The sequence below is a fragment of the Sabethes cyaneus genome, chromosome 3 (assembly GCF_943734655.1).
Source record: "Sabethes cyaneus chromosome 3, idSabCyanKW18_F2, whole genome shotgun sequence".
NCBI classification, from domain to species: Eukaryota; Metazoa; Arthropoda; class Insecta; order Diptera; family Culicidae; genus Sabethes; species Sabethes cyaneus.
Window position 1 is genome coordinate 193,138,776 of NC_071355.1, and position 22,876 is coordinate 193,161,651.

The following is a 22,876-nucleotide window of genomic DNA, read 5'->3' on the forward strand; positions in this document are numbered from 1 at the left end:
AATAACAACACTTGCGATAGAAAATAATGTTTGTAAAGGGTATGAAATCTTTTTTATTAGCTACGAATACAGTGTTACGAATATTTTTCTAAAATAGTACGAATTTATGTTTTCAGTGGAGGACATCGTCTGCGAATTATCGGTGTAGATCGGTGTGTTGTTCCTCCGGGATGTGTGTTCCTCCAGTCTAGTTCCACCCGTGAAATTTAAATTGGATTTGAACCAAACTTAAAATTGAACCTTAGAATAGACATTAGATTATCATTTGGATTTGAATTCTGACTTAACATTTTGTTTAAAAAAATAGGTCGCATTGGAAGTTGCAATTTGACTTTGAGTTGTTGAGAGGAAGTTGCAATTTGATTTCAAATTTAAAGAGAATCAAAGAGAACATAAATTGGAATTAGACTAGATGTCAAATTGGGTTTGAAACTGGCGGTATTCTATATTTCGAACGGATTGGTATTTCGAACCAGGGATGGTTCGATCACTTTGACGCAATTTTGATGCATTTGATAGTAGATAATAACTAAACTAGTTCTTTAATCGCCCCATATATAACTTTTTCAAATTCGGCTTGACTGAGACGGTACTGTCAAATTAATGTGAATTGAGTCAAAGTGATTGTGCCATCCCTCGTTATCACCATATAAAATTTGAAGAAAGTAGATCAGAAAATTATTACTTCTTGTCATTTCCGGTCGAACTCGATTAGCAAGTTTTTATTTTTCCACTACGGACAATCAAGTCCTCCGCACTTTAGGATGATTAATCAGTGATTGCAAGCATTTTATGATTCTCTAAAGCTAACGCTTAAAATCAAAAAATAAACACGCTATTCTCGATAATCAAGTTTAAAATTCTAGATAATTTAGTTTGAGTTGTAATTTATGAATCATCATGTAATAGTAATCAATCAAATTGCAATTTGTTTTTCGAAGCTTAGCTTAGGTACCACTGCCCACAGTTGTACTTGATGATTGATCAAACCATTACCGTCTATTTTTAAGGCTGATTTTTTGTTGTTATATTACTGAAATTTATTTATAATTGTAACATTATTGACCATTTTCTTGTTCCTTGTATTTGGTTTGGTTTATTGAAATATTGTTACAATATAATATATTTTGAAGCATTTTTTCAAACTTACTTTCGTTGGAAATCAGCGTCACAAAAAAAAAACACATTAAAAAGTATCAAAATATTTGAAATCCATTTTTACTACTTTCTAGGATTTTTGCAGCGGACTCCTATTGTTTGCCAGCTAAATTGAATATCAAAAGAAAATGTATTCTTCTCCTATTTTTACTGTTTATGAGCCAAATTGTGCTAACTTTGAAATTAACATTCTATTATCGAAGACTTATGAGTTATGAATATGCCAAATAATTGAACGATTTTTATGAAAATTGCAAAAGCCGGTCTGATAATTGGGCTTAAGTCCTTATTTCAGCGATATCCATAAGTTTTGGCATATTGGTAGTTTTAATGTTTGAATAAAAACAAGTTTTTTTTCCGTATTTCTAAATCTACCTAAGAATCTGGAAAGAAATTTTATCTAGAAAACATTATTTATTTGTTCACTTCAATATACTGGAATGATTACACAAGACCAGAAGCGCGTAATCAGAGGCATAGGAGAGTTCATTATGCATTTTTATTTTTTATTAAATCCTCGTCGTCGAAACCAATAGAAATATCATTTCAAATTTACAAGTTGAAATGTTCATTAATTAATCACCGGCAAATAAAGATGTAGTAGAACGCTTAAGTAAATCAATATTACATATTTTTCGTAAATTTAGCTAAATAAGCGTAACATTACCAGCTGTTTATTTTAAGAAATTTAATAATTGCTGGAAGGATTATCATTTCGAACGATATTGGAAACTTAAAACTTTTCTTTCAGTGCATATACTCTCCACTAAACCAAACGGTTAAAGCGTTAATTTTGCACATAAATTGGAAGCGGTTTTACAAATTTAAGTATCTTATGTTTTTTAATCCCTAACCTTCCCTTCCTGTAAAATTTATTTGACACTTTTAAATTCCGGTATTATTGCTATTATTGTTGTTGTTATTTTTATTATTATTATTATCACTATTATTAGTTTCATCAATCTATTGTACAGAAATTTTACGTTTTGTTTTCAACTGTTTCTCTCTCGTTTTCTCTCCCCTCTCGCCCACAACCAAACTCTCTCGGACCAAAAACCAAAAACCAAAAACAAAAATGCCTAAAAATCTATATCCAGATTGCACACCGGAGAAACTCCATATCAGTGCACATATTGCGGGAAGAAATTCACCCGAAAAGAGCATTTAACCAATCACATCAGGTGAGGGAAAACGAAATTTCTTGTGTTTTTTTTTCTGTCTCTTTTTCAGTTCTACAGTTTAGTTTTTCGAAATTTTAACGTCCCACTCAAACGAAGGTTTTCTAGTTATTTTTCCTTCTGTTCGATTCAAATACAGCAAGCAAAGTAGAAGCAACTTTACGGTTCTAGAGCAAGTGAAGGTCAACTGTTGTTGTTGTTTTTGGTTATAAGTTGTAATTTTTCGGTCATTTAATTTCTATTTTCAAAAGAAGCGGTTTTAAATTCAGGAAAAATGGCTTCGCATGTCGGAACGACAGCCAAGTCATTTTTCTGTTGGTTATTTATCACTCTTACCCTACAGATTGCATACCGGAGAGTCTCCTTATCGGTGTGAGTACTGTAACAAGTCATTCACCAGAAAAGAACACCTCAAGAATCACGTCAGGTGAGGGTCGTTCGTAACTTCTATTCGTTTTCGTTACGTTTCGTACACTTCTAACGATAAGTTTGTCTCGCTTGCCACACGTCACTTCATAATGAGTAATATTTGATCGAAGCAATATCCATTGTTCTATCTGCGTTACTTTTCACACTCTGAGGTTGGTGAAACATTTCGTTTTGCTAAAATTGCGCAGCATTTTTCCTGTGTGCAATGTACTGTCATTCGGTGCGCCTCGATTGGCGGTGCCAAATCATGTAAAAAACATTCCTTGTGACGAAATGCAAAAAGAGAGCTATGATTGCCCAGTGTCTGTCAAAATGTGCGTATTTTTCCAAACGAAATTTTCACCAAATTTAGCGTGCCTGTCTCGTTTCATTGTGTTTTAACTGTGTTCCGTATCAATCATTGTTTAACAACGAACCCACGAGCAAATCGATTGTACTTGATAGCGAGATCACATTCACTCCTTTCGAGCAACAAAGAAGCAATTCACAAATCCATTCTGTTACTTTAAATTTTACTTGTTTTCATAAAAATTGGGTTATTCTTTTTCACAACAGTTAATCGAACGACCATCGCCTTCTCTAAAAACCTGAAATTTGTTTCTCGTTCATTGCTTGTGTCATTTTTAATCCACTATTTCCCGCTAGAGTTTTGAATTTACACTGTCATTCCTAAACAACAGTCCATTTGCTTGGTATACCTATTTATAAGCAAACTCCTTCGGTGGTGTGCTGATTTGTTCCTCAACTACCTATCAAACATATATGTAACAAAGAACAAAACATCACAAACATCGTCGCAAAAATGAACTAAAATTTTGGAATTGGTTGCTAACATATTTTCTTCTCAATTTTATCGTTAACGTTAATTTACAACCGTCAGGCTTCACACCGGTGATTCGCCGCACAAATGCGAGTACTGCAACAAAACGTTTACGCGCAAGGAGCATCTCAACAATCACATGCGCCAGCACAGCGGAGATAATCCTCACTGTTGCAATGTGTGCAACAAGACCTTCACCCGCAAGGAACATCTGATCAATCACATGAGGTTAGTACCATTAAAGCCAATGAACCATTGGTGCGACAGGCTGTCAACAAAAACCCGCGACTAATCCGTTCCCTTTCAGTCGGTCACACACCGGCGAACGTCCGTTCCAGTGCGATGAATGCGGAAAGTCGTTCCCGCTGAAGGGTAATCTGCTGTTCCATGCGCGCAGTCACACCAAGGGTCAGCCGATGGAACGGCCGTTCCGTTGCGATATGTGCCCGAAGGACTTCATCTGCAAGGGGCACCTGGTGTCCCATCAGCGATCTCATACCGGGGAGAAGAATCATCACTGCCCGCAGTGCAGCAAGTCGTACGTTGAGCGTGGCAACATGCTGCGGCACATGAAGAAAACGCACCCGGACGCGGTTATACCGGTGCTGCCCAAGTTGCCGCACATCAAGGTGGAACCGAAGTCCACCGGTGAGTACTGTGAGTGTTACCTTTTTTTACCTGTTATTATTTTTCTTGTGTTTTGTCAATGCGCCGTGTGGTAATGCTAACCGATTAGTGTTGCGTTTGAATTTCGTATTTGGTTTTCTTTAGTTTGAGATAATTTTTTGTTTCTCTTAACCATATGTTGCGATAAAGTAGAAAAAAAGTAAAATTTTTAACAAATTTGACGGATGGTTCTTCCAAACTAGCAATCTACTAAACAAAAAAAGGTTGAAATGGTTCAGAGAACGAGTACCGTTTTAGTCTATTACTTACCGATTCAGAGTGTAATGCATGCATCAACTAACTACGTACTTTTAGGAAACTATAACTTTTGGATGCCTAGAATTTGCCTAGCAAAATAGTCATAAACATCTCGTGGTTTGACATGGATTTGTTGAGAGTTTTGTTATTGCGTGCTGTGCTGTAAGCTGAAATGTTATAATATAATATGGGTGATCTTTCAATTTATTTACCATACAGTGAGTAACAAGTTTCAGTGCAAGAATGAATTTGAACGAGGTCAGTGCAAGCGCTAAGTCTCTTGACATTGGGACGAAACTAAGTGAAGTCTGTATTTAGTTTTAGCTTCGTGAGTCTCATGTGTCTCGTGAGGCCGTGAGTATTGATGCTTTTATGTTTTACTTTAGTCGTGCGAAATGGACAACCAAGTACAGAAAGTAAATTTTGTGTCATCTGTACTGCAGTTGAATTTGTATAAACTGGTTTGATGGTTTGTACGTATTTTCACTCTAAAATTTTCAATTTAGTAAAGTAAGATTTGATCAATTAGCCAACAACCCTTGCAAACGATGAAACAACGGCAGGTTTCACCAATTACTGAAGAAATGAGTTTAACCTTGTTTGGATGTTCGCTCTACTATCTATAGTCTAACCTTCTTGCTTCACGTTTCAGCTGAGTATACTGCTCAAAAATTACCCGGAACGTTCTTCCGACAATGTCTACGTCGTCAGTAAAACAGATAATTTGACTGCATTTATTGAAGATCTTGTGCCGCATGTTAAAACCCACTCGTTCCATAGCACGTTCTAGCGCGAAGTTTAACTGAATCATACGCTGCCTTGAAATCCACAAACAAATTATTATACCACTTCGTATGTAGAATTGAGCAATGAATACCCTCGATTCGATCACTGACGATTACAAATCTTAGATTGAAACTACATTTGAAGTTAAATAACCTAAAGTAATTGTCTCAAGCGTCGCACAGGCCGTATATGATTCTTAAAGAGAATGTCACCCCTCCCCCTGAATGTTACTACTGTCTTCTTGACAGTTTTTAGTGGACGAGCTTCCTATAAACTTCCCATCGTTAAAGATGTACCGTCAATATCAAGCGGGCTTCTTACGTCATGTGAAGATAATCTCAACGTTCAGTGTTGCTCTATTCTGTCTACAAGTAACAGCTGATATTTACCTCTCTGTTTTCTATTGCAATCGTTGCACACCGCACAATTGTCTGTCCGGCATTCTCTTCAGCATACGGAGCAATTTTCTTGTCAATGGTCAAGCCAACTGCGCAACATGTACCGCAGAGCAAATACCAAGAAATCAAGTGGAACCCGAATTTCATTCAACTTCTTGAAACCAAAAGGAAAAAAGAAAGCGTGAACCTCCCGTGTACCAAACGTTTCTTATATTATATGTTTATAATAGTTGTGAGTATCTTTGCCAATAAAAGATAAGCTAAGATACTTCGGACCCTGAGAAATGAATTAATGGTATTTTAGAACAGAAGCCAGACTACAATATGCTAAGGATTTAGCTCTCTGAAATGTGACATGAGATAAAAAGCACCAACAACCAAAACTTAGTTTAAACAATTTGCGGATAACACTTGAAATAAAATCGTCTGGTTCAATGGTTTGCCTGAAACTACAGTTGTAACATCAGGCACCAAAGACCACACAACTTTATACCTCCCAGCTTGGCGGCTCAATTACAATTTGGAGTATTTCTAGGTATGTCCACGTGGAGACGCTAAGCAGGAGGTTTGGAATGGTCTTAGCTATATTGGCCGCTTCTTCATATTTGCACTTCTCAAGTAACAATTTCAGGCTGATCGGATGTTTATAAAGTTGGCGCTTTTCAACCGCTATTGTCTGGACGAAAGTTTGTTAACCGTTATGTGTTCGACAGGGTACCCGGGTACCTTTTCAGCTTTCAAAGTACGAAATTCTAAAGTTTTCTTTGATCAAGGATACTGAAACTCTGTGACATCTAAGAACTAGTTAAATTGCAACTTTTCATAAAATAAGTTTTCATGTAGCACTTAAGGAGGTGGAATGGGGGGGCTTCGAATTTTTTTACCCCTTAAGTGCTCGACAAGGGTACCCGGGTACCCACAAATTGAAACACTTGTAACTTTGGCAATTTTTGACCGATTCGCACACTTTTACCACCAAAAGATTCAGGAACTTATCGACTTCCAGTGTGGTTATAACAGAGCCGGAAGTGGTTCATCTGGTTCCCGGAAATCCGGCAGTCCGAGGATGTGTTCCGGAATTAAAGCACTTTTTATATTTTTGGATGTAATTATAGTAATATGGGTGTTCAAAGTTCTTCCTATTACCCTGAAAGGTCATTCTTCATTGTTTTAAAACAATACAATGATATATCCTCGGAATGGCCATTCTGCGACAAGTTCCCGTGGGACCTCCTGTGGCCATAAAACTGTTTGGTTTGCAACACTGGCAATATGGGTGTCTAAATTCATGAAATTACTCCAGAAGGTCATTTTTCATTATTTTGATTCTATCTGATGATTTTGCCACGGCATGGCCATTCCGGAACATATTCCCGTGGGGCTTCACAGTTGTCCAAAACCAAAAATATGTGCGCATTAGAGTTTTGAGTGGGAAAACTTGATTTTAGGTTTATGGAACCTTTGGGAGAGTTTCTTGAAATTAAAAGTTCTATCGTATGGTGAAATTCAAATTTTGAATAATCCCCCTAAAAGTGAAATAAAAAATTTATTTTTCTGCAGCTTCAATATAACACATTGATGAGTTCTGCAAAGTTTTAGAGCATATTATTACAAGAAATTTTGCTGACGACCGTAACCTTCTATCTCTTCAGCGAAGATAGAAAAATCCTATTTCTTAGATGTGAATCGTCAAAATCAGTTTTTCTATTTTAGCTTTTTTTGTAGTAGTTGTATGACTTTTTCAGGTTTTATAAAGTTGCACAAATAGCAAAGATACACAGCTTTGCCAAATGTAGTATACCTCTATCTTTGCTTGTTTAGGAGCTGTAAAACTTTTGTTATAATAAATACCCTAATTCTGACCCCGAATTACTCAACTATGCGCAAACAGATACAAATTACATTACATAAATCTGAAACTAAATAAAAAACTACAAAAAGTCAGGAAGTTTCATGTGTATCCGTCTGCGCATAGTCGCGTAATTGGGGATCAAAATTAGGGTATTTTTTATATCAAAAGTTTTACAGTTCCTAAACAAGCAAAGATAGAGGTATACTACATTTGGCAAAGCTGTGTATCTTTGCTATTTGTGCAACTTTATAAAACCTGAAAAAGTCATACAACTACTACAAAAAAAGCTAAAATAGAAAAACTGATTTTGACGATTCACATCTAAGAAATAGGATTTTTCTATCTTCGCTGAAGAGATAGAAGGTTACGGTCGTCAGCAAAATTTCTTGTAATAATATGCTCTAAAACTTTGCAGAACTCATCAATGTGTTATATTGAAGCTGCAGAAAAATAAATTTTTTATTTCACTTTTAGGGGGATTATTCAAAATTTGAATTTCACCATACGATAGAACTTTTAATTTCAAGAAACTCTCCCAAAGGTTCCATAAACCTAAAATCAAGTTTTCCCACTCAAAACTCTAATGCGCACATATTTTTGGTTTTGGACAACTGTGAAGCCCCACGGGAATATGTTCCGGAATGGCCATGCCGTGGCAAAATCATCAGATAGAATCAAAATAATGAAAAATGACCTTCTGGAGTAATTTCATGAATTTAGACACCCATATTGCCAGTGTTGCAAACCAAACAGTTTTATGGCCACAGGAGGTCCCACGGGAACTTGTCGCAGAATGGCCATTCCGAGGATATATCATTGTATTGTTTTAAAACAATGAAGAATGACCTTTCGGAGTAATTGGAAGAACTTTGGACACCCATATTACTATAATTACATCCAAAAATATAAAAAGTGCTTTAATTCCGGAACACATCCTCGGACTGCCGGATTTCCGGGAGCCAGATGAACCACTTCCGGCTCTGTTATAACCACACTGGAAGTCGATAAGTTCCTGAATCTTTTGGTGGTAAAAGTGTCCGAATCGGTCAAAAATCGCCAAAGTTACAAGCGTTTCAATTTGTGGGTACCCGGGTACCCTTGTCGAGCACTTAAAGGTGTTTTTTTTGTCGAACACATAACGGATAATAGAATTGAAAAATTTTCATTTGGCTCCTAGACATCTAAACCTAGTGATTTTAGCAAGCTTTGAACTTTTAAATGGCTGCTTTTGAAGCTGCAATAAAGTTTAACAGAATCTTTTCCGCGCATTTAAAGAGCCAGTTTCTAGTAATGCTATCTTTAGAATGCGAAATAATTTTGCAATGCTTTTCTAGCCGTTTAATGTATAGCGATACTGCAAAAAGAACGAAGTGCGGTATATAAAATCTGGACGGAATTACAAAACATCAAAATACTGGTTGCAATGAAGGTGTCCATACTAAGGCTTGAAAAGGAATCGCAAGTGTACTGTGACTGCATGAATGCATACCCTTTCTGCATTCAACTTGCGCTTCAAACACGATCATTTGACTGTTTTTTGAATGTAGTCAATCTGCCGCTTGCGAAGTCTGTAGCCTACAATCCACTTGGCAAACAGCCGTTCTCCTGCTTTGTGTTCAGACATTCTAACTGACGTATTTTTCCGATTCTCTTTGTCCTCAAATAGCCGAGTAGCCGACAGTAAAAAAATTGTCGCCCGGCGCCGGTCCGACGCAAGCAAAATGTTCATTTGTGTCGGACGGCGTCCGACCAGCTGCTTCCACGCACGTGTAGGGGTTGTCTTTCTCTCGTATTGAGTAATACGATTACCCGGTTGCTTTTCGTTAGGGCGGTGACTGCCAGTCAATTGACTGTTTGCAGGTATTCGCTGCTCCAAACGGTAAAAAGGAAGCTTGATCGAAACGAAAATCTAAAAAGAGATCAAAACGGCTTCGTTTTACTGTACAATCGGAGGTATGACTGCGCCAACCACTGGTTGTATTTTATGCATAGTGTTCGTATTCCACGTCCACCACTAAACAACGGAAGGAATGAATCTCAATGCGCGGTGGTGTGACTGCCGTAGAAAAAAAAAGGATCTGTTGAAGCCCTGGTCCATAAACACAAAAAAAATATTTGCACCTAAAATTAGACAGCTAAATGACGGCCAGCCCTGCAACTCCGTTACTTGGCTTTTTGATTTCTGGAAATTTGAACAATCCCGGTTACTAATGTCGAATTTGTTTATTCAATCCGGATTGGAACTGGATGAACTTTTTGTGTTCATTTGCTCCTATCTGACAGATAAAATTCATCCAGTTTCAACCCGAATTGAATAAACAAATTCGACATAAGTTGTATGGTGTAGGGTTTTGCTTTTGGAATAGCCTTGGCACCATTTTTTGTTATTGTAGGAAAGAATCGTATCCATTTGTGAGATTATCGAGAAACTACACGAACTTTCAATTATAAGTTGAATTGAATTATGAATTATGTGAAGAAGATTGGTACTAAAGGTGCAATTAGTGATAGCACTGTTTGTCAAATTTTTACTCATATAAGCAGTGATGAAGTTAATTGAAATGTGGGCTCTTGGTGCTTTGATTTTACTCAACTTCAGCCAAGCACAAATAGAGCCTATTATTATCCACAAAATTGTTGGATTAAGTATTGCTTTATTTTTTGTAAGCAAATATCTTCCGGTTTACACTAAGTGCTCCGCAAAGAGCGCACTTTGTGCACAAAGGCTGTAAACCGAAAGTACGCCGTAAATACATAAGATAAATCAATACTTAGCTTAGTAATTTTATAGTTAAAAAATAGCTCTATAAATGCCCCATACAAATTTTTCAAAATTTGCTTGGCTGAAGTGGTAGAGTTCAATTTATAAAATCGGTGCACAAAGAACACCACAATAGATCAAAATAATGCTCGCAGTGGTCTAACCTTCCGACAAAAAAAGAGCAACGATTGAAATATTAATTTTTTGTCACTCAAGCTGTTTGAGTCTTAATACTGAAACCTATAGCTACAGACAGCACGCAAGCCCGGATCGAAGAAGTTTTATCGATTTGGAAAAAATGGATCGGATTGTGGATTTTTATGGTAAACGAAGGATAACCTAGGTAAACGTATCGTGTGGTATATCTTCAAAATTGATGGTTTGATGCAAGTGTAATATACTGAGCTGAGCTTACTAACGTTGCATGCAGAAGTAGTAGAATAAAGTTTTGGAAGAATCGGTTCTTTATTAACATGTTGCTTATATGCTAGTGTGCTTTCCTAATGTCTACATTGATTTGAAGCCCAATGACCATTGGTTCGGTTGAATGTGAATCGAGAAAGAAAAGATGGATGATATTTTTCTACTTTATTGTAACGCTCGGTCCAGCGGTGCTGTAGCCGTAGCCTGTACCAAACAGTGTAAAGTTACAAAGAAATTTTCCCCCCAAAAAAAACTAAATGATCGTTTCTCTTTCTCTCGTTGTTCCTCCATTTTCATTTGTTGAATATACCTACAACAATGCCAATACAAACCCTAAAAACAGTATCTCAGCCAACGTCGGTGGTGACGTCCCCGGCTCAGGCCACCTCCACAATCACATCGATCATCTCCAATACTCATCCATCGCAGCATCATCACATTCAACCGAAAATGGAACAGAAATCTCAGATACATCATCTTCCGATTCCCCATCAGCATCAGGCTCACCAGCTGCACCACCACATCTCGGCCCCGATGCATCTGCCTCCACCAAACCCCCAACAATTGGCAGCACTCGCCCTCCATCATCAAGTGGCCCAACAGCAGCAGCAGCAACAACAATCCTCACCCTCAACGGGCCGAGCACAGCCTTCTCCTCGTACATCACTTCCGCCGCCGCCGCCGCAGCAGCAGCATCCGGTGCAACAGCCGGGACCGCCCCAGGTCCCCCCGGGCCCCCCGGAAAACCAACAACAGCCGCAGCAGCAGCCGGTCCCGGGCCCAACTGGACCCCTGCCACCACAACACCATACGGTCCCGGTTACTATTATAACCCACGCTGGCACAATTAATCCAATGCCAGATGGACTCAACAATCGGGTCGGTACGATCCAGATGCACCACCTAAATGCGGCTCAGTCGGAGGAGCACTCGGTGGTTTACTGAAATGACCTCGATGCCGCTGCAGCATCTATCGTCGCAGCCACCACCAATGCCGTCTTTTGCAACGGTTCTGCCGAGAATGGAACGTTGAAACGATTGTAGACACAATCTAGAACAGGAAGAAAACACAAACACACCTAATAAACACAATAGGACAGCAGCCTGCAATCTGGAGGACGAAGTACAGATATGCAATTAGTAGTTTTTAACGTTATAGGAGGAACCTTATTCGTAAACAGTAATATACATAGTGGAACCATGTATGCGACAACTAAAAAGTACTAAAAAGAAGCAAAGTATGTAATTATGCGATTGTATATAGAAAAATATATACACACAAGAGGAAAAAACAATAACGAGGAAAATAAAGCATAGATCGATATCAAATATCGATGAAAAACTAACTACAAGTAATAAATAAAAATATTACCACAGCAAGTTGGACACAAACACAAACTAATAGTAATTTAGAAAAAAAGAAGAATACAGAAAGTAATCTAAATTGGAATATGAATTTTATTGATTGTAGTAGCGAAGGAATGAAATAACAGGCAAACCACTGATCGTACACAAAACTGACTGTTCGAAACGCTCTGTTTTGTTCCGATATACGTGGCAAACAGTGCAGTGCAGACACAGAGACGTGATAGAGAAAACAGACACACACAGTTATAAAATAAAAACAAAACACAGTGAATAAAAGAGAACAGAAAACCCTTAGGTAAAGCTATTACGAGATGAACATAGAAATCAATACTTAAACAAATAAGCAAATTGTTGAAATAGGTGAAATAAACAAATAGTAATTGAGTTTACCCCGCAGTTGATAAATGGAAGTTAATCTGAACGAATCGAAGAAACGTCAAAAATACAGGAACGTTGCTGGCCACAAAAGAGAGGAAATACTAAAAACTTCAGACCGAAATCACAAAGAGATAGGAAACCATAGTTCGATTCGAGCCTGAACTGAAAAGTCGTAATCAACACAAAAAAAAAAACAACAGCGGCAAACGCTAAATGAATAGTACAACATTACACAGTAACTATTATTAGTAGAAACAAACAAGAAAAAAATATTCGTTTGGAAACTAAGAGCACCATAAACGTGAGCGTAATTTTACTGCTAATGAAAAAAAAAAGAAAACGTGCGTATTCACCACCCAACCATCTTCATACTTCATCTTCTATGCCGTTAACTTTGAAGTCGCCATAATATTGCTGCCGCCATAAAAAAAACTGGACATGAAAAATAACTTGTTACAATTCTGACCTAAATTCACCGGACAAAGGCAAACCACAAACTTAACACAAATCTATTCAATAGTGCAAGGGAAACTACAACTACAAAACACCTGAACCAACAACATCATCACCACACTACAGCCGCAAAAAAAAACAATAGGTACACTGATAATAAATCCACAGCGGAAGGAATCTCTTCATTCCGGAGAGCCTACAACACATAATCAACAATAGAACAAACCCCAGAATCAACTAAAACCGAACTTGTAATAATATTTCAAAACCCAAACAACATAAAATAGCAACAGAAACAGCAGAACAATTATTTTTCTATGTCTTGTGTGTTTTCGTATTGTAATTAACTTTGCGAGTACCATTGGATTGGTCCAACAAGAGAGACATATGAGTGCGATTATGAGATTTTTCTTCTAATTTCCACAATAGAAAGTGAAACACAGCGCTAGCCGAAGGATGGGCGAATGTTTTGATCTGCGTTCCTGCGAAAGAACCGAAGTTTTGAACGTTTGTCCACCCTTCGGTTTAATTTATCCATAACTTAACAATAGTTCCATAGAATCTATATACAATAGTATCCAGTTTTAACCACAAATAGAAACACACACACTCACGCATACTACGCAATAGATAATAAAACAGGCCGGGCGGGATTCAGTTCGGTTTCGCGCCGAGTTGAATTCTGCCCGAACCTACCAGCTACAAACTATAATAATTTTAAAGCAAACAGAATAAAATAGTCAGGAAAAAGATTCTTCTTCTGATAATAAACATTGCAAAGAAAAAAACAGAGAACCTATAAATGTAAGCTAACAAGCCCACACAAACACACACCCCTACTAAGCTCAAAATAAGCAGTATAGATTGGTCGAAACAATTCAGTAAATCTGTCGATAGGGTCAACCGTCAGACAGACAGACACACGTAGCAGTAAATGGAAAAGCCATCAAGTTTTCGAGTATATATATTTCAACAAATCGACAGCAAACACAGATGTAGAGAGAGAGAGCGAGTGAGTGTTCGATATTTTAGGTACTTGAGTTTGTTTTACAGAAGTTTTTCTTTTTACAATAGTTTTTCGTTGTATAGATACATCCACTACTACAGCTAGCATTACTTCTATTAAAACTACTACTACTGATACTACACTAATAACAGAACCATAAACCAATAAGCCAGATTACAAATGAAATCGTATAGAACCACCGCAAAGTAAATAGTAAACAAACAACCAACTCAACTCAATTCAACAATATTTTCTAAAACAGCATCAGAGCGAAAGCAGCTAAACCTAATACGCAGAGCAGGAGAGAGCATGTCGGCAACCGAGGGATCTGCTTGCGGGGTGTCTACGTCCGGCTCAAGTCAGATCCGTCCTTTGTCAATCTGCTACGCAGTAAGCAAGAGAAATAACCGAAGCACACAAAAGAAAGAAGGACACAGTTCAATTCGTACAAATGTTTCTGTTGTTGTTGTTTAATTTTTTTTAATTTTACGTTTCAGTTGTACTTTCGTTTAAACTATATAAATACTCGTGTGTAACTCGTTGCAACCGGTGGCAGTGTGAGGAAGGAATGAACACGCGCTCGTTTCGAGTACCTACCACCTACTTACTAACTACAACAACACTATAGGGAGAAAAGTTTCGGCCACCAGTTTTTTGAGGCTGACTATGCTGAGTCGCTTTTTGTTTTGCGCATTTCAACTTGGAATTGATGATGAAAATTCGGCTGATTGTGTTCAGTACCTCCGTATCGTCCGTTCGTCAATTTGATGCTGATCGTGCTTGCTCTTGAAGTACTATAAAGTACTGTTTCGAACAACTACGCACGTAGAATTTCTCCTTGTCATCGCGACTTCCGCTGTACCCGGCTAGTGTCATTCCGAAATTTAGATTCAGGCAAGCGTTACGAAATAATGAAAGATTTTGAATACTAATAACTCGGCCAGTTCTGAACGGGTTTCAATGCTTAGTATACCAATCGTTTCATAAAAGCTGTAGCAATTGTATGGTCATCAGTTTACAATATTGGTTCTCAATTGATAACAAGTGAAAATCAACAAAAAGTTTCCCAGGCAGGTTACTTCCCAGGCACCAGGCGACATTTTGACACACAGAGCTACTGGAAATTCGTATTTTCGGATAAAAAGTTTAACGTTTCAATCAACTAATATGATTATGATGTCCTGAATGTGAAAAGTATATTGGTTTGAAAAAGTGACTTGGAAGAAAATGTTGATAAAAGTAAGGTAAAACTCATGTTTTGTCTTTGCTCTTTGTCTATGACTCGGGAAAAAAATAAACTCAAATTTGGTGCCTATCTTTATACGAACCGACCTTTCCATAGGGTCCATAGTATCAACATTGAAGAGAGGAACATTCGCAGTTTTTCGCCAAGTCTGCATTTATGTCCTGAGACACAGATTCTTTTACTTTTTTATAGTGCCTGTTTGCAATAATCCTCTGTCTCTTTTGAAGACCATTATGCACAGCACTGTTTAGAGCTGCACACAAGACGATGATCGGCCACCCCTTACAGGGAGTTCAACACCGTTTTAGACCACTCCTAGCATATAGAATTGACGACCATTTAACAACTTTTGTACTAATCGGGCTTTCAGTAGCTGTACATAAACACAGCACTGAAGAATGAGACCATTTAAAGTTCCTAAAAAGGCCAGTTGAAATGTGCAATTATATTGGTTCAGCATTTTCAGATAGACTTCTCATCAACGTTCTAGTCAGTTAAGCAGCTTCTTTTATAACGATCTGAAAAACGGTTTATGTCCTGACAATTTTGACGAAACGCGTGAATGCGGAATGCGCTTTTAATTGTCCGATAGCGAAGCAATGAATGAAATTATCTTTGGAAGAAGAATTTTTGCTACATCTTTGATTCAAACCCCGGAACGGAAATGATTTCGGTGTTTCGGTCAGCCAACTACATTTATACACAGCACTTTGACCGCTAACCACCCACAGAACCTATCAACAGCAGCAACGAATGACCAAGCATCAGCAAATGCCGGTTTTCACCATACAGGAAAAAAGAAAAAAGCTTTCGTTTCTATCACTAATCGACAATCTTTAGTTTCCATTCGAGAGACTGCAAAACTGATCTGGTTTTTAGTTGAAGGCACCTTGAGGATACAAATACATTTAAGAAGTATTTCAATTACCCAAACACACCTGGCGAGCAGTGAGTGGGTATGTAAAAACAGCACACCCGCGCAAATTGATTGACAAAAACAAAAACACCACGACACGGCATAATCGAAGAAAAACAAAAAAACAAATGTTACAACTATTCACCACCATCACCTACGCCCATCAAGAGCATTACTATCTCTTAAGGATCAAAATTCATCAAAACAAATAGCAGAATAGAGTATGGAAAAGAGGATTCAGGAACATTATAAACACATAAAAAATATGCTATTTAATGGTAGTAGACTAAATCTAAAATCTTGTGGAAAATGTGAAGAGCAGCAGCAGAAAGAAACGACGCTTGATTTTCATGTGAATTGTTTCCCTTGTTTTTAGGTTCATTAATTCTGTTTAATCGAATCAACAGAACCGCCAGATGAGATCACTTTATTAATTATTAAAGCTAGTAATTGCAGACAGAATATAATCATACAACAACACACAGATAAAGAAAGAAGACAGTGAATACATTTTTTTTATTTTTAGGGAAGAAAAGTGTAAACACTATTTTGTTGTAAAAGATGTTATAGTGAATGTATATAAGGTGAAAACAATTAAACAAGTAAAAAGCAGCAGTTGAAAATTCACATCCACAACACATACGAGAGAGCGTTGAGACAATGCGCAAAACACTGCAGTAGTAGCGGGGAAATCATAAAGTAAAAAAAAATCACATACACAAGTAGTATTACAAATTAGACGTGACAAAAAAAAGAAAGTTTAGGTATGTGTCTGAGATAGTAGCATGTAAAAACAGCAATGAAATTTAAATAACGTGATCGCAAAATTTTGAAGGATGGACCTTGTTCAGGACAAATATTGGCAAAAAAATATACACGAAATTCTCCCTACTCAAAATAAAAAGTAATGCAAGTTTTACGCAAATGGCTGAAAAAACAGGGAGAAAAGCAAAACACACAAAACAAAACACGCCGTTTTTACAAATTACGTTTTTGATTTTTAGGAGCGCGACGAAAAGCGGAAAAAATTGAAACCAGAATAAGAAATAAGCAAAAATCTGATAAACGAAGTGATAAAAAGAAAAAAAATAAGAGCGGTAAACAGGAGAGGAGGTGAATGCTGTATATACAAAAAAATAAAAAACAGAAGAAATTTTATTTACAATTTTTTCAGAAAATGAAACGGAAAAATGTAAAGCAAATCGTGAATAATAAAGAGGAACATAAAAAGATCCTTTATGACTAAATGAAAACAAATCACGTGCAGCTAAGCTGCATTTTATACGAATTTTCTATTGAAGGTTATTTTTTTTAATTTACATTAAATTGTGGAGCGGGAAACGACGCGCCGCGCAGCACAGAAATCAAGGTGGGCATCCATATTATAGAGAGTGGTACCGAAAACTTTAAAACTTTGCGGGCTTTGCCTGTCCAAATAAAAGAAAGAAAAAAAAAACATTTTCGGTGATAAATTCGTAAATCGTAAAGAAATAACCAGAAGAAAAGGAGGCGCAAGTGTGTATTTTAGGCTAATGGACAGGAAAATTCGGAATTATAGGAGTTCGAAGAAAAAAAAAAAAAAGTGTTAATACGGAAACAAATAAAAGTAGCGATCTATCGTAAGCGAGCAAGTTTAGGCCGAACATATAAAATTACGCAGAAGGTTACTGTAAGAGCAAAACTAAAGGATCAATTCGAAACTAAAATTATTACGTTCCGCAGAGACGGCAATAATTTATGATAACATTTATTTATTACATTTGTAAGAAGAACACCTATATAGATTTTCCTTATTTTTAATATTTTGTTTTATTTTTTATATTTTAGTGCATAACAAATAACACGCATTACTTTTAGGTTTAGGCTCTGAGAAAGTTCATATAATTTATGAAGAAAATAACAAATCTACAATATGAACCACAATGTCCTCCATGAACAAAACAATAGTGAAATCGAGTGCGTTAGACAGATGCAGAAAATAGTCGATTCCTATTTCCTACTCCCTGTGTCCTGACGGACACAGAAAAACAAGAAGAAAAAATCGCAGCCATGTCCGTACTTATACCTAATGAAGAGAACGAGTAATATAAAACGGAACCAGTAAATAGTGTACTAGTGCGAATCGGTATAAACTACAAGTAAATGCCATTTCTACTAAACAAAACAATTCATTTGGAGAGTAATAAAAAAATCGCGCACCCTTCACGAAGCCCTGCAAATTTAATTTAGAATAATGTGAATAAAATGTTGTGAAGGTGTTCAACAATTCAACAATTACTGTTGGACCGATTTCACTAGTCCACCCAAACACGTCTATACACGTTGAATGAACACGTCATCGTTTGATTTAGGGACCATTACTTTCTGCATCGGACAAGAGCAAAACCCCTGTGACGACGAGAGATATGTATAACAGAAGCGAGTGTGAAAATGTGAGAGAGGGCGAGTGAGCAACAACAATACACATACGGTAGGATGCTGCGCCAAACTTCGTTGCACATGAATCACACATGAACAACATGAAACACAAGATAAAACAACAAATCCGCATGCAGCAGACATTACTAACGTGAGAACGAACATGATTTCCATACTTTTACATCAGTGACACAGCAACAAGTCAAGCAGGTTTAATTTCCGCTTTTTCTCTTTTACACACAAGCATACAAACAAACAAATAAAAAAAACAAAACAAAAAATTGTGCAGAGAAACAATAAAAAATGAAACTAATCGAAAAATCGCATATAAATTCAACCCTTTCCTGCCTTCCCACCCTGTAAGACCCATTTTGTTTAACATTTCTGTTTGACAATCGCACACGTACACACGTACCAACACGCGCGTGTCTTTGCAGTTTGCTTCATTTTATTTTCATCGGTCAGGTCTAAGCGCCTGAGCCGCAAAAAACACAAACACACACAACACACCGTAATACTTTCGACGAAAAATAATGATCCTTTTCTCTTAGTTTTTAGATTTTGTTTATTGTAAAACAAAAATGCAGCCAGTATAATGTATCCTTAATGTTTCAAACTATAAATTATATTATCAAAATTAATAAATGTTTTGAATATAAAGTAGTTTCAAAAAAAAAAAAAAAAAAAAAAAAAAAAAAAACGAGTGTTATTTCCATGTGATAATAAATCTCGTCCTTCAATGCCTTGGATTGACGTACATCCTTCGCCTCCATTCTCCGTTCTCCTGTATACAGCCAAAGATTCTTCTTAGCACCGGTCTCTCGAAAATTCCGAGCACATGTAGGTCTTTCTTCGAGCATTGTCCACGTTTCATATCCGTAGAGAACAACCGGTCTAATGTGCGGCTGGTACAAGGTACACTTTATACGGATGCTTTGTCTATTCGACTGTAATTGCTTAATAAGTCCATAGTAAGCATGATATTCGCTGATAATACGTCGTTGAATCTCACGGTTGGTCAGATCAGATTCCTAGGAAGTTCTCATCCATAATTTCTATAGCATTTTGCGGTCAATGGTATCATATGCAGCTTTGAAATAAATGTACAAATTGTGCGTGACAACTCTGTATACATAGCAGGAATGGTTCGATCACTTAGACTCAATTTCGATTCATTTGACAGTACTGTCTAAAACAAAGTACATGCTGTCCAGCGGAATTGGGGCCGACCGACGCCGCTTGGGCAGTAGTATAATTTATCTATTCATTCATTACATCAACAGACTTACATGATTCTAATGATGGTCTAACTTTTTAAAACTAGTGGTCAAGTGTATCAATAGTAATAAATTCACATAAATATAACTAAACGGATAGACAAGTTAATTGGACCGGCTGAAGAAGCGGTTCAATCGTTCACGAAGAGTTTGGCGCGATAGATGGAAATCGAATATGAATGCTACTTTGCCAAACGTCCTCTGGAGACCGCTGAGGACCCCGTATTCACTGTAGTTCGTACGGTGGTATGACGTCCTCAGCATAGCAGTATTTGAGTATTTCGAAGGGATTCAGGCTGCACATTAAGGTCGATTCGCACTAGAAGTTGAGGGCAATCTATTTTTCCTCGCAGAGTATCAGCGACTAACAGGGCTTTAGATGTATCTCTCCGTGTAGAGAAAGTATCTAGGTGGATCACCATACATCGATTTTCGTAGCTCGGTAAGTGATACGGATTTCGCCAGGGTAGCCGACGAAGAGCAGAAAGTGGCGCTAAACGGATTCGATTCGTTCAGTATTGTTGTGATAGTTCGGGTTCCAAACCGCAGAACAGTACTCCAGAGTTGATCTGACCAGGGAGCAGTGTAATGCTTTTAAGCAGTAGACGTCTGTGAAACTTGGCGATTCGGAAAATGAATCCAATGGTCCTAGAGGATTTGTAGATGATAGAAGATACATGCTGTCTGAATGTTAGCTGTGTATCGAAGATTACACAGCTTATTAGGCCGGTTGTTTTCCACGGGCTTGAAACTTGGACAATGCTCAAGGAATACCTACGAGTGCTCGGAGTTGTCGAACAAGTGCTAAGAACGATCTTTAGCAGCGTTTAGAAGAACGGAGTTTGGAGGCGAAGGATGAACCATGAACTTGCACAGCTCTATGGCGAACCTAGTATCCAAAAGGTGGCTACTATTGGACGGATACGACGGGCAGGGCATGTTGCAAGAATGCCGAACAACTACCATACAAACATGGTGTTCGCCTCAAATCCGGTAGGAATAAGACGACCAGGAGCGCTGCGAGTCAGATGGTTAGTTCAGGTGGAGCAAGATCTAGGATAGAGTACTTGCTGTTCGAGAAATTGGAGAATAGTAGCCTATAACCGAGTTAACTGGAGAAACCATGTTCAAATGGCTTTGCTTAAGGGCCAAGCAGAATGCTGCGTCATTGCGTCCGTCAGCATTATACTGACAGTTTTCCCATGGGTTTACTGTTAAATTGACGCTGACGGACGCGTTGACGCAACGTTCTATTTGGGCCTTTAGGACGGCAAACCACTTAGATCCACTAAGATCGAAAGATGCAAATAAAAAAAACATTTATCATGTATAAGACGTAATTATATTTTACTAAGCATTTTATCTTTTCTATCAATAATAGATATCTAATCTACGTCGTAACCGTACATCGGACCTTCCATGTATGCTTTGTACATATCTTTGGAATTCCTTCGTATCCGCCGGCCAATCGGTTCCAGATCGTTGTAGCACTTGGGAAACACTCTTTCAACTGCTGCAATCGCCTCTTCTGGTGATACTTTCCGTACCGCAAGCACCGAATTAAGGGCCTTTGTTTTAACACAATCCTTCAAAGATACTGACCTTAGAAATTTCGTCGTTCTGCAGTTAATTTTGAAAACTCACCTGATGTGCTTGCTTAATTTTAAACGGCGACGCGTCGCCCTGCGTGCATGCACTAAGAAATGAGCAATGAGTCAAGTTGGCAGCGCGAATCTCCGTGCAGGCCAGATGATCGATGTTTTTGAAATCCAAATCGTTTCGGCAGTAATCGAACATGTGAATCATCTCGTGCGTTAGCACTCCCTGTACTATTCCCTCGTTGCGGGCAATGTTTTGGCAAACCACTACCTGATTCAAGACCGGATCGTACCCGCCGCTCACGGAAACATCACACACCTCGCATGCGATGTGTCGTCTAATGTCGATTGCACTAGAAATAACGGATTAAAAATCCATGGCTTTTAACTGACATTCTTAAATAGACTTACCAACCGGAACTTTTGAGCGCTCCCATCATCAGTTTCACCATTGGACTATTTTTAATGCACGAGTAGACGTTCTGTTCACATTTAATTTTATCGGTAAACTCAGTACCCTCGATTCCGAGCAAAATGCGGCCCCAGCTCGGTTTATATTTTTCACCGCGCCGCTCTGGATACAGGTCATAGCCCCATTTGCCATCCTCGCCTTCGGCTTTCCGATCGATAACAGCATTGGGAACGGGAGGTGTTGAACTAGGATCGTTGGGTTTCGCTTTGGCGGACATCATTAAACTAGTAGAATTGCAGGAATGAAATTAATAAATTTTTAAACCTTTGTGAATGATCAATGATGTAATAACAAAACAGTATAAAACAAAACATTCCAGCGTGAGCCGTCCGGCTACTCGGTGTCACATGTGTCGGTAATGAAGATGTACGAAATTTTTAGAGATGTGCGCAGTGCATGCGCCCCGGGCGTCCATACACCGAATACAGGGATACCTCGATATAAGACAGCCTCGTTATAAAACAACCTCGATATAAGACAATTCGATATAAGACAATTTTGTCTTATATCGAAACAAATCCCTTTGACATAGCTGGTAACGATACCAGAGCTGATTTTCCATTCTGAAATCGGTGCCATGAAGATGTTCATTATTTCAAAATAACCCCAAAAATAGCATAAAACTTATAGTTCAAACAGTAATAAATAGTTCAAAAACCGTAAACACATAACACAGAGCAAAACTGGCGACCACCAATCCAATTTTTTTTTTAAAAAAACCATGTTTCGATATAAGACAACTTTTAGAAATTATAAATTGTCTTATATCGAGGTATCCCTGTACACCCAAATGTTAAACGGGTTTGCTTTAAATTTTGATTCAGCTCTTAGCTCCCAAGATCTGCGTTTTTCTTTTAATTTTTACAAAAGTTTTAGTAAATTTGAAAAGTATGAGCAGTTGCCAAAAGAAAAATATTGGTGAACAATTCATAAATTTTTTAGTTGTTTCCATTTATCATTTTTTCATATTCGTCCCTTATCCGTCCCAGACATCACTACACAATTGAAAAAACGG

General features: G+C 37.7%; 2 protein-coding genes across 24 annotated transcripts in view; one reads left to right on the top strand and one right to left on the bottom strand.

The window, feature by feature from the left end:
• Positions 1–19,125, top strand: part of LOC128743736 (zinc finger protein 420) — a 54,155-nt gene extending 35,030 nt beyond the window's left edge. For 17 of the 23 annotated variants that reach the window (XM_053840364.1, XM_053840378.1, XM_053840381.1 and 14 more), the window contains 5 exons: positions 2,256–2,339; positions 2,680–2,763; positions 3,646–3,813; positions 3,893–4,242; positions 11,073–19,125. In XM_053840364.1, coding sequence (XP_053696339.1) covers positions 2,256–2,339; positions 2,680–2,763; positions 3,646–3,813; positions 3,893–4,242; positions 11,073–11,674 — 1,288 coding nt within the window. In that variant the 3' untranslated portion in view covers positions 11,675–19,125. The remainder of the gene's footprint in view (positions 1–2,255; positions 2,340–2,679; positions 2,764–3,645; positions 3,814–3,892; positions 4,243–11,072) is intronic. The other 6 variants (XM_053840372.1, XM_053840374.1, XM_053840379.1 and 3 more) reach the window with 5 other exon arrangements.
• Positions 19,126–21,149: 2,024 nt separating this feature from the next.
• LOC128743505 (mitochondrial inner membrane protease ATP23 homolog) lies at positions 21,150–22,129 on the bottom strand. The gene is made up of 3 exons (XM_053840102.1): positions 21,801–22,129; positions 21,436–21,742; positions 21,150–21,377 (listed from the first exon to the last, which is right to left on the bottom strand). The coding sequence occupies exons 1-3, from the start codon at positions 22,079–22,081 to the stop codon at positions 21,177–21,179; spliced, it is 789 nt and encodes a 262-aa protein (XP_053696077.1). The 5' UTR covers positions 22,082–22,129; the 3' UTR covers positions 21,150–21,176.
• Positions 22,130–22,876: the final 747 nt, after the last annotated feature.